Source organism: Aptenodytes forsteri, unplaced genomic scaffold (genome assembly GCF_000699145.1).
Source record: "Aptenodytes forsteri isolate BGI_AS27 unplaced genomic scaffold, ASM69914v1 Scaffold166, whole genome shotgun sequence".
Classification (NCBI taxonomy): Eukaryota; Metazoa; Chordata; class Aves; order Sphenisciformes; family Spheniscidae; genus Aptenodytes; species Aptenodytes forsteri.
Window position 1 is genome coordinate 4,954,973 of NW_008796110.1, and position 16,440 is coordinate 4,971,412.

General features: G+C 39.7%; 1 protein-coding gene across 2 annotated transcripts in view; it reads left to right on the forward strand.

The window, feature by feature from the left end:
- Window positions 1–10,039, forward strand: part of TSPAN12 (tetraspanin 12) — a 34,155-nt gene extending 24,116 nt beyond the window's left edge. For both annotated transcript variants that reach the window (XM_009286809.1, XM_009286810.1), the window contains 2 exons: window positions 1,880–2,023; window positions 8,446–10,039. In XM_009286809.1, coding sequence (XP_009285084.1) covers window positions 1,880–2,023; window positions 8,446–8,751 — 450 coding nt within the window. In that variant the 3' untranslated portion in view covers window positions 8,752–10,039. The remainder of the gene's footprint in view (window positions 1–1,879; window positions 2,024–8,445) is intronic.
- The last annotated feature ends 6,401 nt before the right edge of the window (window positions 10,040–16,440 follow it).

The following is a 16,440-nucleotide window of genomic DNA, read 5'->3' on the forward strand; positions in this document are numbered from 1 at the left end:
TATTTCCTTGAATACAGCTGGTACTGTATCTTGGTTTAAATGTATAGATTGATTAAATTAAATGCTGCCTCTTATCCTCCTGGTTCTTGTAGTGTCATCATAATGGCTGGTTTTAATAGGAATATTAGTAATAAAACTTCAACTATGCCTTAACTCTTCCGGGGAGTAAAAGTTCCTTTTAGATTTCCTATATTCCATTTCTGACCAGAGGAATGATTTGGGGAAAGTTTGAAGTGAACTGAGAAGGCCCTTTTACAGCTCCTAGTTAATTGGCGGACTCTCATTTTTATTCTGTCTACTCATAACTCAGACGGTGGATGTGTGAGCCTGGTATGTGCTTTATGCCTGAATGAGCACTATGCTTGGGGCCCTTCTTCAGTCAGCATTATAATTTTTTTCCTAAAGAAAAAATTTGTAATTACAGTTTTGTTCCCAAAGATTCAGCCCTGATCAGCTTTGTGCTCTTTCTTCTGTATCTTTTAACATCTGAGAGAGATGGGAAATTATTTTCCCCCCAATCCCCTTGCTGGTCTCATATCAGAGCTGTGACTGTGCCACGGAAGATGGGAAGGGTCAATTGAAGTCAGGAAGGAAGAACTGGGCGGGGGGAAGAAAAAAATCTGAGAATAAGAAAAGGATGTTTAATGAGGTTGTCTTTGCAATTACAATGAGGAGCCAAAGCTTCAACTTTCCTTAGAAAGTCTCATGTTGGGAGGATTTTGATTGACTAATGAACTGATAGAAACAGAGACACTAAAGCTGTGGTGAAAAAGGAAGTAGTGAGATTTGTAAGAGGACTGGTGAAGTCAAGGCACAGTGTGTGCCAACATGGTGTCTGGGCACTGATCTGCTTGATTGTGACCGAGGAGAGTGGCATGGTATACAGGACTCTGGTTCTGAAGCGGTTAAGGGGGGCAAATGTTCCCAAGCTCATGGATCAAAGGAACCAGGTGATGAATTACGAACACTCAAGCGCGTACTGGAGAACATCCAGACAGAAAAAAACAGCATCTTGTTCCTGCAGCAAGGCTTTTTTCAGTCATATCAAGTCCCTATCCAATGCCGAAGAAAATCTGATGTAGCTGCTTGCTTCAGCCCTTTTTTATGTGAAAGCAGCTAGGAATGTGGTAGGCTGGTCGTTTGGCTTTAAATCTCTCTGTGTGCTTTGCCGGGGAGAAGACAGGTTGTTAGTCCTAGTGGGTTTTATAGCCAATTATGGCTCATCTGCTTTGCAACCAGACTTCCTACTTTTTATGGTTGATTCTGTTGCAGTGTTTATTTTAGTGTGATACCACTTCATTCCATTTTCCTTTTTCCTTTCAGCATTTGTGATTTCTATACCTTTTTGCTTACTTTTTTCATCTTTTTTCTTTTTTCTGTATTCAGATAAATCTGTGCTTTTTCTTACATGGTTTTCAACAGACGTGTCCATAGTTGTAGCCTTGCAGGAATAGTCCTCACTAGTAAGACCTTAATCATCTTTTCCTACTACTTCCTTCAGCCACAGGTGTACTTGTTCATTAGTCACCCTTTTGACATGAAATTATCATGTGTTAGTTCCTCGTAGTAAGGATAGCAGAATTACAGCGTAGGACAATTTCTGTGAAGCATCCTTTGAGGGAGCAGTTGGGATTTAAAGGACAGAGCAGTATCATTGGCTGTTTCTGAGGTGTTCATTGGTCACTACATTACATTTTTCATGTTGCTTTTATGTCAAAGTACAGCAAAAGAAGATACGTGGAAGCTCTTGTAGATGGTTTTAGTCCTATGTAAATATTTTGAAAGTTGTTAATAGGAATTTATTTAGCTTTTTTGATGACCTACTTTTATGAAGAAGTAGCATCATTATTGCTGATCTTGGCTAATCCTTCCTTTGCAGTTTAAATGTTGTGGGGTGGTGTACTTCACAGACTGGTTGGAAATGACGGAGATGGACTGGCCACCTGACTCCTGTTGTGTCAGAGAGTTCCCAGGATGCTCTAAGCAGGCACATCATGAGGATCTCAGTGACCTTTATCAGGAGGTAAGAAGAAAAATGTGGATATTTCGGAAGGCTTTGTACATTCTTCCTGATCAAGTAATTTTCCAAACTCATCACTTGCAGTGCAGCAGAAAGGTTAGAGTAATTGTGTTTATGGAAGGTGTTTATGGTGTTTGTTTATGTTTATTATTTATTAATGCTGAAGAGGGGGGAGGGAGGGAAGGAAGGAAGAAAGAAGGAAAGAAAGAAAGAACCCACCCACCCTTACCTGGAAGTGAGATAAGTTAGTAACAATGCATTTAACGTCTGACATATGCTTAAACATTGAAGTATTTCTTTTATATTGGTTAGGTTGGAGTTGAAATTTGCTCCAATCAAAAAAATAAAAAAATAGTTTTGGTGTAATGTCCAGTCTCTAGCTTGCCAAACTAAGAGAAATTCTACTTACCCTATGGTAATGAGGACTCTAGTGGTAGGTATAGTGAAGGATGCTTTTGAGAAGTCCTTTGCATGAGAGCTCTCTTGTTAACAGGGCTCCTGCAAGGAGGCAGGTAATTCAGTTGCTCTGCTGTGAGCATGCAGAGAAACTTTGTGTGAAAATGCTCTTTCTCTCTAACTCTGCTACATTACAGAATGATTATTATTTTAAAAGAATAAAAAAAAGCCTTAAAACCAGGAGAGGACCTATTTGAACTCAGAGTGAGTAAGGGAGGAGATCATGGTAGCAAGTCATTACTCTTCTTAGGGTAAAAATTATAAAAACAAGTAAACATGTTGTCTACTAAAACTCTTTTAACTGCTCTCACAAAAATGTTGTAAAAAGTCACCTTTTTCTGGAGACTGCTTTGCTACCTACCATTTTCTTTTTATGCTAACAGACCTCTGAAGACCTTTAATTGTGCATTCAGGAATATCAGAATGACCAACAGTCCAGGTAGTCCAGTAGTGAGAAAAAGCATGTCTCAGTCAAGCAGTTATGAGGATCTGAGAGGTGCATTCTTCGTTTGCTTGCTTTAAAGAGTAATATAGGGTGCATAGGAAGGAGGACAGGCCTGAGAAGCGTGCTTTCAGATGCTGCAGCATGAACATTTCTCTAGTGGACAGTGCAACTCTGCTTTATGGAAGAGCATCCAAAGAACCGTTTTATCTTGTCCCAGTCTCTTACAGCTGTTCAAGACTCTTTCTTACAAGAATCTATTACGTGGCTCTTGTTCAGGAGCCATGGAGAGAGACCTCTGAAGCAGGGGAGATTCACTATATAAACAAGCCAAGATGAATATTAGCTATTGCCAGGAAACAATTGAGCTTTTGGGAAATGGCATCACTGATGTGGAGTGATTTGGTAGATTTGTATGGCATTGATTCTATGAGCAGAAATTATATAATCTATTCTGGACTTTCAGATATCCATCCTAGACCTCATGTGCTTCCACTGGGAAGAGAGAAGGTAGAGCTGCCAAAAGGCTGGTGCCTCAGAAGGCTAGTCTGTGCTGGGGAATCTTAAAGACAGTGGCAGGGGCTGTTTTCTTTCCACCAGCTACTTGTAGAGTCTCTCCTGCCTTGTGGCAAGGCTTGGAGTACTGGTTACACTTTAGAAGTGTCAATCTCTGAATGGAAAAGCCATTCAGGCTTCTTCTGGGGCCTGCCAATCTCTTACACATTCTTGAAGACGAAAGAACTGTGGCTTACTCTGCAATAATGGTTGTTTTTTGTAATACTGTTGTGAGTATTGGTACCATACAGCCCAACTCTGCCATAGAGAGCCCTCAAGGAGTGTAGATGTATGGAAGCTGCAGAATGTTCATTTGCCCTGAGTATACTTCCTGCTTATGTGAAAAGGCAAGTGTATGTAAGCAGTGTCACTCAATAAAAAACTAATTTTTGGCTCAGGAAGCTCAAAAATTTCTGAGAAGGAGTGCTAGTCACTGGAGTGTCTTGTTGAAACTGCAAGGTTTTCTCATCTCTTCTGCTAACATTTCATTCCCACAGCCATATTCCAGGAAAGTGGTTCTCTGCACACTTTGTATGTTCAGGTTCTTTTGGTTCTACTTAGGGAAAATTAATAGCCGAAGACAATGATGATGTAGAACATAAGGGCTCTGAGACACCCCACCCCCGATAAAAAGAAAGACTGTCTGGCTTTTTTTCTAGAAGAAACCTGAAGGGCACATTTCTGGTTCTTCCTGTACCATACCCCAGAGCATTCTTGGATAGATTAAGCTCTTAGCAAAAATTTATTTTTGGTTGTCTGCTGCAAAATCAGTTCCAAAAAGGGACAGGCTGTTTTTTTTTTTTCCAGCCACAAAAATACTCTGTTGCTTTTTGAGATATGTACAATAATTGGTTGGCAAAACATTTTTTTTCCATGGTGTTTGCCTGTGGGTTGTCTCACAGGCTCGTACAGTGTACTTGTTAATATGTTTATCTGTATCATGCAAAAGTAACTTACGCTTGCAAGGCTAATCTGTCTGACTTCTGCTTTGGAGAATTGAAGGAGAAAAGCCTTTTTAGAAAGTGATTCAAAACAAACTTGCATAGTCTGGTGGTTTGAGAGGGAGCCTAACGAGATTAGCCTTGCTAACCTAAAATTGGCTTATGTAAATGCTTTGCAAGTCCATTCTGGTACTTCAGAAAACTGAAGTTTGGTTTGGCTGGGATTGATAAAATTGTTTTGTTGTAGCTGTGCTGTAATTTTCTGCTGGGATCTCAGAGCTTTCTGTAGTCTAAGTTGGAATCCTTCACAATACAATTTTTGTAGAAAGAAAGGTGGCTTACTTATAGTTCTGCTTGAGAGTATTATTGGCAGGAATCACATTTCCCCTGCTGGATTTTGAAAGCTATTTTTCAAATGTGTTAGACTTCTTGGACTGCTTTTATTCTGATGAGCTTCACCTTTGGTGCAGTTTGTGGAACAGACTAACCTTAGAAAGAGCGTGGTTGTAAGGGAGGTGCGTCAGATGACAATGTGGCCTTGGAGGTTCGTTGTGGTCTGAGGACAAGGGGAGCTTTGCCTGTCTTGTGATCGGGAACTGCAGCCTAGATAAAATGACTGGTAGGAGTTGATATCTTCAGAAAAATCAAAATTGCATGTTCAATATTTTTTCTTTTGTTTTCTAGCATAATTTTGAGTATACTGAAAATTTGAGTATACAACAGCTCTGTTGAATACGCTGATGGTTTATCTGTTCTACTTTGAGAAGTGCCTTATTTAAGATCTGGTCCTTATTCTATGATGTTGCAGTAAATTAGAAATATATGCTTTGTTTCCATTTTAAGACTGAAATTATAAAATGGCCTTTGTACTAAATATGAATCAGGCCTTTAATCCATAGCTCCGTAGGACTTTGAAGCTAATTCTTCTGAATGATAGCTGCAAAGTTTTATACTATTTTTGAGTTGTGAACAAGAGCTCCCTGTTTAGTGACAAACTTTTACTTTTGCTGAGGAAAGTATATTTATATAACTCTAATTGCAGGCTACCAACTATGAATGTGTCGCATAAGCAGTAATAAAATGCATGAATGTGAGGATAACAGGAGTGGCTGGATATTTCTCAATTTTGAAACTGATTTTGAACGTGTATTAGAGCAGAACTGTAAGAACATCATTAAATGGAGGGAGGCAGTCTATCTAGATTGGGCATAATTTGTCTCAGTTATATGTCTGTACTGCAGGAGATGTGGGCATTAATGTTATTGCTCTCTGTTAATGGATGTTTCCTCTAGGCAACAAATGAACTGAATTTGAATACTGCTGTGGTTGAGCATTTTTAAATTGTGACCAGCACGTACCTTAAAGTTATTAAAAGTATTAAAATGCAGCCAGTTTCTCTGTAATTAAAAACAAAATTGGAACGTAGTATAATTACAACATTGTCTTCTAGTTGAAGGAAAAAAAGACACCAACGTGACAATTTTTGGTCCTAATCAAGTTCGATTACATTGCTTTTTGCTGCAGTGTGGAGTTTTGGGGTTTTTTTCTCTTTTCAGATTTCAAATAATCCACATTTACTCCCTGTTCTGTCTAAACTATGTTAATGTTTAAAAAATGACACACTGAAATGATGAATGGCACAAAGACATTGAGATCCTTTAACTTACTCTGGTACAATTGTTACATAGTACATTAATTTTATTTAGATCCTAAATGAGAATCTGTTGACTGCAGTGTGAAGTTTGAGTGTGAGGCAAGAATCGGGCCTTTCATGAAATACATTCAGGACTGTGGCATTTGAAATTATTGGCTTTGGGGAATTTCAGTGTGATTGAAAACTGTTCTTTATCATGTCCTGTCTTCAGATTCTTTCACTTTGATCAATTGCTTTCTTTTCATAGAAAAGCTAGAAGAAATATGTAGTAAGGATATAAACGCAAAAATGGCATTTTGAAGACAATGCCCATTTTGATGGGTTCCTGATGTCTTCTGCTGGGACTAATGCCTTTTGGTACCTGTGGTGTTATCCCATCCAGATTATTACTCTGAATTTTCCCTTGGTGGCTGTGTTCCTTTGATTTCCGTGCTGTGAAGCCCTGTAAAGTTTAGAACAGAGAATAAGCATGGCCTAGAGTAGCTCAAGGCCTTCTCTTCAAAGTTTTATCCTTTCTAAGACTGGGCATCACCTTTTCTGAGCAGCAAGCACCGTAACTTGTGTTTACACTGTTGTCCAGTAGTTCCCAGAGCTGGTGTCTCTCTGTATTGTTGCTGCCTTACAGAGCTTCGGAGCTTTCCTGAAGCCTTGTACAGTAATTATTTGTCCATTTAAGCAAAGTCTGGAGCATGTGCTGATGGATTGGAAAGAGCAGAGGAGTCAAAGAGCAACTACTCTTTCTAAATCTCCATTCCTAGGAAATATCAACTTGTGATGTTTTAACATACTTTTTGTTCATCAGACTTTCTGTGTGAGTAATAATAGTAATTATTATTCTTCTTCTTTAAATAATTGCTTTGGATTTGCACCTGCTCAACATTAGGGAGAGGTGGTGTATGTGACCATCGTCCTAATACAGCATGTGGATGGCCAGCTCTCTGGAGCAGGGTCTAGCTGCCTGCCTGGGTTTGTGCAGACCCTGATGCAGGGTGGGTTGTTCCAGCTACCCTCACAGTGGTTAATGAAACAAAACAAGGCAGTAATACAGTGAGGTGACTTTGAAACTCAAATGTCTGCACAGTCTGCATTGACATAACAGTCAGTGGGATGTGTACTGGTACTTGCATTGCTTCAGAGCCGTAGGTAACCCAAGTCAGCCTGGGGACCTGCCGTGGCCAGGGGTGGTCCCTGCTGCAGCCAGAGATGGTGTATAGGAGGGGAAAATGTGGAAAGTACTATGCCAAACCAGTTCATTTTTGAACTGGTAAATTTCCCCTGTCATTTTTCACAGTTTTGGCTTTGATGTTGCCTCACAGTAACAACGATGTGGAGTTGATATCCCGCCCCCCCCCGAGCAAATAACCAACAGTCTTTTCAAAGACTTTGGGACATTACTGTGCTCTAAGTAGCAGCAGCCCAGCACAAGATATGAGATAGAACTGGCTCTTGGTATAACACCAGCATAATAAATGTAAGAGAAGTTTCTACATTCAGATCAGAAATTAAGCCAGTTAATTTTAAAATATAGTCTACAGAGAGGGGAGGTAGGTGGAGTGTAACTAACATAAATGGATATGCTTTTTGCGATGAGGAGATGCTTCTAGTTCAAGAATGAAAAGCAGGAGTAATGCCACATATATGTGGTGGTATTACTGCTAAGTACTAAGTAAAATCTGTTTGTACCCACTGCATTCTGGAAATTTGTCAGAAGTTTCCTGTTAAAGGTTATTCTGTTCGATGCTCCTTACTCAGATGGTGTCTGGAATGTAATGATTTTTCTACTCCCTAGGGACTTTCTGTGGAACTAATAAACTGGCATATAATGAGTCCAGATAAAACACTAAAAAAGAAAAGGTGGGAAGAAACACTGATGAGGTTATGCAGGTCTGTAGATCTTTCCTAGAATATTGTTTTAACTTCAGGTTGTGGAATTATTTGTAGAAAAAGTCTAAAGAGTTTACAATAATTGACAGGCTTGAAGATCTGCAATTTAAGGAGAGAAACAAGAGGATTAAGAGGATTTAATGGCTTTTGAACCTTCACAAAACCAGTTGAGTTTCTTTAAAAATCAGTGATAGTTGATAGGAACTCAGATCAACTTTGAGTGATTTCTGAATTGAAGAGTAGCACAGATCTCTTGGAGCTTGTTACATGCAGTAAGCTCTCGGTGTATGAGAAAGGTGGCATTATGGTATAAGATGGCTTTATGGAAGCAATTAAAAAGAAGGCAAAATAATTTTCAAAGTATTGTTTGAAGGAGGTGAGAGAGAAATTTTGGGGAGCCAGAAGAGCCAGCACTAGGTAGGATGAGCTAAACCTTGGGAACCACAAGCCAAATAACATTGACTTATTTTTTTAATCTATTTTTGTTTCATAGGGATGCGGTAAAAAAATGTACACTTTCTTGAGGGGGACGAAGCAATTGCAAGTGTTGAGATTTCTAGGAATCTCTATTGGAGTAACGCAGATCCTGGCTATGATCCTCACTATTACTTTGCTGTGGGCTCTGTACTACGACCGAAGGGATCCCGGGGCAGATCAGATCATGGCCCTGAAGAGTGATACCTCGCAGCAGCTGTCGTGTCATTCCGTGGAGCTACTGAAACCAAGCCTGACAAGGATCTTTGAACACACATCCATGGCCAACAGCTTTAATACACACTTTGAAATGGAAGAGCTATAGGTGATGATGCAATGACTCTGAGAAGTCACAAAGGGTTTTAATTGGGTTTTGTCATTGTTTTTATTCTCTTCCATCAAGTATGCCAAATATACCAGTCTTCCTATGCTTCAGAAAACAGCTAATGAATGGAAGTGAAGGAGGCCTGCATAGAAAGGAGGATAAGCCTCTTAGAAGAGCCATGAAACAGTTGATTTCATTTGTTTGTTTGTTTTTTAAAAGGCACTCATAAACTGGGCACAGTAATACTTAACTTATTGTCACAAGCTGTGTGATGTGTAAAATACTGATTCATTCACAGGTAGACAGAACCTCTAAGGAAGCATCACGGGAAAGGAAGAGAAATACTCGTCTTCTGAAGAAACGACTGTGCTTTGTACAAATAAAATGTGACTTCAGCTGAAATTGACTTACATTTTTAATAAGCCATTTGGAAAATGTCTTAATCAGGGATCTCTGTGTATATAATTGTGTGTTTTTGTGTGTGCATGGAAAGCAGAACTACAATTCAAGTCAATACTTGGATTTTAAAATTTGCAAGATTTGTAAAAAGGGCAAGATTTTCTTTTTTCTAACAAAACTTTTATCTTAGCTGTTGTTAAAGATGTTCTAAAACTTCTATTTTTATCTAACATAACTGTTTAATTTTTAATTTTAAATATATTAAACAGGGATTAAAACCAAAACTATGACTCTGGACAATAGACTTTAATTTTCTGAGTAATTCTGGAGAATTCTTCTTTGAAACAGTTTGTTCTATGGACTATTTCTTAGTAAAAAGAAAAGAAAGAAAACCTTAAACATTCTTTCCAAAATGGGAATCAATATGGGAGTAGCACATTTTTATAGATAAATCTTTTCTCCTGTCTGTGATTCCCCTGAAGGTAGAAACAAAAGACTACAAGGAAAATGCTTACAGTTCTGGATGCTATTGCAATAATTGTAAAAGTACGTAAGGAGAAATTATACTTCGGCGGCGTCTTCATTAAGAGCTCTCTAGTGGCTTAAAATGCCGACTGGAAGCAGCATTAAAATGTATTTATTGAGGTGGGGAAAGTGCATTTTACTGTATTTTTATGAACAGTGTTTATTTCGTAGGATTATTTTTACAGTTGGCCACGCTCCTGAAATATATATTTGTTCCACTGAGTACCGTAGTTTATGGCAAATGGGTTTTTACGTAATACTACATTTTAAAAATTCTTTCATTTGTTTTGGAATTTGTAAAAGATAAGAAAAAAAGCAAGGTGTGATTTGGTAGACAATAAAATTACTTTTGTCTTAAATTCCATAATGGCTTTTTTATTTTGAAGTCCTAGAGCGTGAATGCTTTGGGTGGGAGTTGGGAGGGTCCTCCTGCTAGTGTGAGTTAATTTGACGTGTCTTTACCCATTCCACTTACTCTGTTGTGGAGAAACTGAATTGTAAATTTCACTTTCTTTTTTTATTGTTTTGGAGAAAGCTTCTTCAGGGCTCATGAAATGAAGCTCTGCAGTTGTGTGGGCGGTTGTTTGTTTTTTAGCAGTCTACATGTGGGTGTAATTATTTCACAGGTGCTATCGCAAGCGAGATTACCTTTCTGCTTTTGTACCTCTCCTACAGAAATGCTAATACTTATTTTGGGAGGTAAGAAAAAGGCTAAAGGATAGACTTTCCTAAAATTTTGCTTGGAGTATCTTTGTCAGAAATACTTTCTCATGCACCGTTTGGGAAGCCTTGTGCCCAGCGTTACTGCAGACTTCCGTCCTTCCCATTGCTTAGCCTGGGCAGTGTTTCTGTAGCTAAGGGCGAGGTTCCTATGTAGAAAAAGAGCAGGTGTCTGAGAAAGCCTGGATGTAGACCAGCTCTAGACTTTGGAGTGCTATGGAGACCTGTGGTGCTACACAGTGGATTGAGCCACTGTTGGGTTTTTTCCCCCGTTTTTTTTTTTTTTTTTAAAAATGCCAAACCACAAATTGTGGAATGTTTTGATTGTGGATTGCATGGATTACATGTACACAGCTACATTCAGCTGAATGTAAGGAATTTCACCTGAAGTAATGTGAAAAAGGGCAGGAGGAAGTCCTGCCCTTTGTCCAGGAAATCCTGACACGTAGTTTTACCAAGGAGTGCTTAGCCATGCTTCAGCTATCCAGAGTCCTCCTATGGGAGGACTTCCCGGGCTACCAATGAGGTTGCCTGTGTATCTTCTCGTGTCTGGGTTAGAGCTCATGAAGGAACAAATATGGCAAGCCAGGCTAGGGAGATTTGTTCGAGAACTCCACAGCTAGAATTGTAGCTACTGACAGCCCAGGTTGTTTGGTTTTAGGCTTCCCAGGTGGTGAGGAAGCACTACCACTAGGTGTAGTCAGGTTATTCTAAGAGCAGGAGTACAGCTGTCTGAAAGGGTGAGCCAGTGTGCTTGCTGGGACAGGGTCAGGGGCAAAGGCTCCTCCATTCTGGAGAGATGTTCATGTGGTGGAGTCCCTTGTTAGGGTCTCCTTAAATCCAAAAACATTTGGACATTGACTTGTAGTGAACCTCTTCCTAGACATTGAGGAATGGTATTTATGCACCCCAGATGTTAGTCTGACAAAAATAGGTTAGAGCTGCACAGCGACAAATCATGCCAGAGCTTCTGTGATCAGGGTGGGGATTGGTATGCCATCTTTGGTTCAGCCCAGGATTGCTCCTACAGGGGTGTAACCGGTAGCAGAGGTACACGTTATGGTCCTTGTGGGGGTTGCCAGTCCTTGGAATTAAAAAGCAAGCAAGGTGTTAAAGGCACCCTGAGAAACAACACACTCCAGAAGGACATGATCTGCAGATGTCCCTGGGGTCTGCTCAGTTCTTCAGTAAAGCAGCTCTTTGCTTCTTGTTCAGCTCAAATAGTGAAGGGGATTTCTCATATCAGGAAAAATATCAGCTATCGTATTTCTCGTATCAGCTAAAACAGGAGACTCTAGGTCCAGGAGGTGGTAAATCCAGGAGGCGGGGTTTGAGGTAGCACTTCTCCAAAACTGATTTGGTGGTGGTTCCCTCGTTCAAGGATTGTTTGGGGTAGGGCTCCTTTGATATAGGACCAACCTTCCAGACCAGACCAGTGTTTGTGGACCCCTACGACAGTGGACATCCGTGGTCAGGGTAACCTCACTTCGGCTTGGCTACCCAAATCCTGAGCCAGTTTGCATTCAGAATGGGGCTAGTTTCATTAGGGGAAAGACCCACATGTCAGGGATGATAAAAGCATTCCCTTCCCTAGTAAGGACTACTGATAAGTATTCTGGGAAAGAATCCTATTTTGATTGTCTAACCAGAGTTGCCGAAATAGGTTTCAGCTGTAAATTGGAACGCTTTCAAACTTTTTTCTTTTACTGTGCTCAGGCTATGAGGTGTCTCTCTTTTTCTAGGGCTTGTTCAAAGAGCCTTAAAATTGATTGACTATGCTGCTGTGAGTCTGTTCTTTTCCTGTAGAGCTTTAGGATATACGTAGGAGAGAGGCTGCTTGGCAAGAGGGGAACATTTAGAGACGCTTGCAGCAGTGAAAACTACTTCATCCTTTTATTTCCTTTTTCCCTCAGTTTTGCAGGAGTACCTGGAGGAGGAGGGTCATGTGTTCTTTCTTCTCTGCACCATAAACTGTAATGAACCAAATCTTTCTTGTTGCAACGAACAACTATGGAGCTGCTCCTTAACGTTTTTCACAGATCGCTTAATGTCGAGGAGAGCAACTGTGTTAGAAAAGTGGTCACCCCCTGCCCACATCAGGTTTCCGTTCAGCCCAGTGAATCACCCCGAGTCCATGGGACTGTGCCTGTACCTGTGGGGCTGAGTAAGGTTTGCACCACGCAGTCATGACTTGGGAGTACGGGGATGCTTTTAGGAGGCAAAATTCACTATTCCTGGTCTTTGGACAAGGTATTGATTGATCTGCCAACAGGTTGTATGACAAGACTTTCTGAAGGAAACAGAACTGTGTTTTCTGTTCTTTGTAACAGTTCATTTTGTAAAAGCAACCCATAAATATAAGGGAAGTTATAAAGAATAAACAGTAAAAAGAGAGGCTGTTGGTCACAGCAACTGTACAGTTAGGTATGATGGAGACAGCGATTTTCAAATAGTTTTTGAAGTTTTTAACCACAAAAGCATTATGTTTAATTCATATGAATTACTATTATTGAAGTGGAATTGTATCTAAAACTTCAAAACTCATGTATGATTGATGACGTCTTTAAAAAAAATTGGGATGTCCTAAATACTTCAGAATTTTTATGCATCTACTTGCTTTTTATTCAGCGCTCCCCCACCTTCTTTCTTGTACATAGATACTGTGAAAATGGGTACCTTAAAAGTAGATAAATAGATAATGCAAGTAGGTAAGAAACTAAGCGGTCCAGGTAATTGGGTATATCTTACACTCTTTGTCAGTTTAAATATGTTGTTCACTCCTGACTGCCCTTTCAGCTGCACGTTTACACATCCTGTCAGCTGATTGCTATTCCAGAACACCTGAAAATCTTCAGATGTTTCCATAGTCAATGGGAAAATAAAGCCCTGGTGGGCCCCAGATGCAGGAAAGAGAGCATATGACCTCCTAAGCACCCTCCCTGCCCAAAACTTTATGATCCTGTAATTTCACTAATGTATCCTCCTCCAGACCGGTTTCCTCTCTGAAAGCCACTCTTCTCGCTGGAGCAGCTGAGGTTGCATCATGTTCTCGGCTGCGAAAGCCTTCTCTCAGCAGTCAGCGTGTTTCCACAGCGAGTACATCCAAAACATTACAATGTAAAGCATATGCTTCCAGTTTGTCTCCGGTAGCCATTTTATGGGAGGACAGTCGTTCTCCTTAAAAATGCTCTGGAGTGGTTCACAGGCAGGTATTAAATTTACCTTTTTTTCCCCCCACAGAGCAGTGAGGTCCTGGCAGAGGTGGCCGTCATGCATGCCAGTGCTACGATATACGCAGCTGACAGATCACAATCACCTGCACCGCCAGTTACCCTTTGTAAGTGCATCACCTGCACCGCCAGTTACCCTTTGTAAGTGATACACAGTGTGTTGTTACCTGCTGTTACACTACAAAAGGAGTTTGATCTCATCTGTGCACTGATACTTTATCAAAATAATTTGATATCAGGTTTGGGGTGGCTCTGTAGCCTGGGAGGTTCAGCAGAGCGGTCAGTGTCTGGACATATTGAAAACATAGCGGATACTTTTTTAAAAGTACAGACAGAAAGGTGGAGTTCATGTTGCTGGAAATAATTTAATGCCCCGGTTTTGTCTGCTGCTGCAAACTGGGATGGGAAAGGTGACAGCCACTCACACAGGAGGAGGGCGGCTCTGTGTTACGGAGCTGCAGCATCCTGGTCTTGGTGGCTCTGGTATGGTTTAGATGCACTCACGGCTTGCCTGGAATTAGCGTTGGGGACATTTGTTGCCCTGAAATTTAGTGTTCCTTCACTCTCATTGGGAAAAAGAAAAAAAGTTCTATGAATAAGTTATTGCAAAACCAGGTTGACCCATTCAAGCATGCAGATGTTTTATTTAAATATTCCTCAAATGTCTATTTATTCAGCATAATGCATGTATTATGCTGCCTTCTGAAATACGATATGACTGTCAAACAAAATTGTCAAAACAACAACCTCGGTTTCTTTGTATGATACACAGAAATAATTACACTTCATGTACAGTACAGATGCATTTTACACAGTCATCAACAGTCATTCACTACCAAAACAGCATTTAAATCACCTAAAACACCAAAAGAATGTGTATTTCCCAAATTCTGAAAAAATTAATGATTTTGCCTGTGACACATGGAAATAAGAGACAGGACTGGAATTCTGCAGAGTCATACTAAATTATTCCTTAAGCTGCATTTTAAAAATGAAAGTACAAGTTGCTTTAGGGGTGTAACTGTTATGCAGGTGTATTGCTGTAGTGTGTTCTTTTTAGTCCATACGAAAAGGAGAATAAAGAGATTTTAAAAGACACATGACCTGATGGAGTCAGTAGGTTTCCTGGGTTGTACGTAGTCTGTCCCAAAGTGGGCTTAGTAACTGCCTTTTTGCATTATTTACCTGATGCAACTAGTCAAAAAGTACCATGTGGCATAAAGAAGTTGTTGTTGCAGATTGCTAATATCAAGGCAGTTTTTATATCAATAACTGTTTGCCAAAAGGTGGGGACCAAGCCGTTGTTTGTATGAGTAACTATGGGTAGAAGTAGGATGCAAGTAAAAACTCTGGGTCCATTCTGCCTCTCTTTTAAACCCCATTAAAACTTAGGTAACCCACCAGCTTCAGCAGATCTACTGCAATTTTCCAACAGGGTGAAAGAGAGGAGAGCAACATCAGGTAATCGACCTTGGCAGAGTTCCTCAGAAGGAGCGCTCCTCTGGGTCAGAGGACAGAAGCCTGTGCTTCTGCTCTCTGTTAAGGTTTGAAAGAAATGTAGAAGCTCAGTTTACAATTAGTAAGTTACTCTGATTTGCAGAAAAAGTGGGAAGTTAATCGCAAATTAACCAAGCTTCCAAATAAGTAAATGATAAGATAAGAGAGTAATGCGTGACATTATGTAGTCCCTTTTAACTGCAATTTAATTTTAATATGTGATATTGTTGTATTTTGGTGTATATACTGTAGCATGATAGTCCATCATCTACTCTTCAACCTCTGTTGATAGGTAGAGAGAAAGACCAGTATTTGTGTGCAGTAAAAAGTGTATCATCAGCAAGTTTCAGTTTTTATGGGTATTTTCTCTTAATGTAAATTTTCAGGTCAGTAGAATGCTAGCAAACACTGTACTGAAACATACACTACTCAAACTATTAAATAACTGTGTTAATCATTTATTGTAATGGCATCTAATGCACTGAGCCTTTTGATTTATATGCATATTTTATTTTGCAGACATGCAATTATTTCTGATCCAGTGTTTTTGATGTATATATATGTATGTATTGATATGCACATATTCCATGTATATTTGATGTATATGATGTGTGGTATGTCATGTATATAGGAAGCATTATGATACATGTCCTAATGCACTCTCGTGAAGAAAAAGGACACATTTTTATCAGAAAGGTTTCTGGTAACATCAATGTCTTTTAAAAATTAAGCCAAAAAGCCTTAACTAGTGGAACCTTCCTATTAGCTTTTAGGCCTGCCCATGTGGGTAAATTCCAATTGAAATAAATTATATTTTTATAGCTTTGGGACCCAATCCATTATTCTGTCAGTGTTCTTAGGTAATGAAATTTCTTCACACAATATAAATTCTCAAACGAATTTTAGGATGCACGTTTACAGATAATTACAAAAAGAATTTAGCCGTCTTTTTTACTGATATCTTTCAGTGTCTTCCAGCGTAGCCAATACTCTGGATGCTGCAGAATGTCAACAAGGAAGGTTTGGAGAGAAATGTTAGCTGATCCCAAAAACACCTTTGTTGTAATTTTAATTCAAATAGGATTGATCCTGCAAGAGTACACCGGGACGAGAGGTTTGTTCTGAAAATACAGAAGTAGACAAGATGTCTACGGAAGAAAGGACTGTGTTGATTCATCAGTAGCCTTGAATTCCCAAATAGTACGGTAATGTTGGAGTGGACAACAAACTGTCATAGAAATAGAGGACAGTGGACAAAAAGATCAGTGACTGAATAGCGCATTCGTGGTGCACAGCTTGGCTGTAAGATTATTTAAAT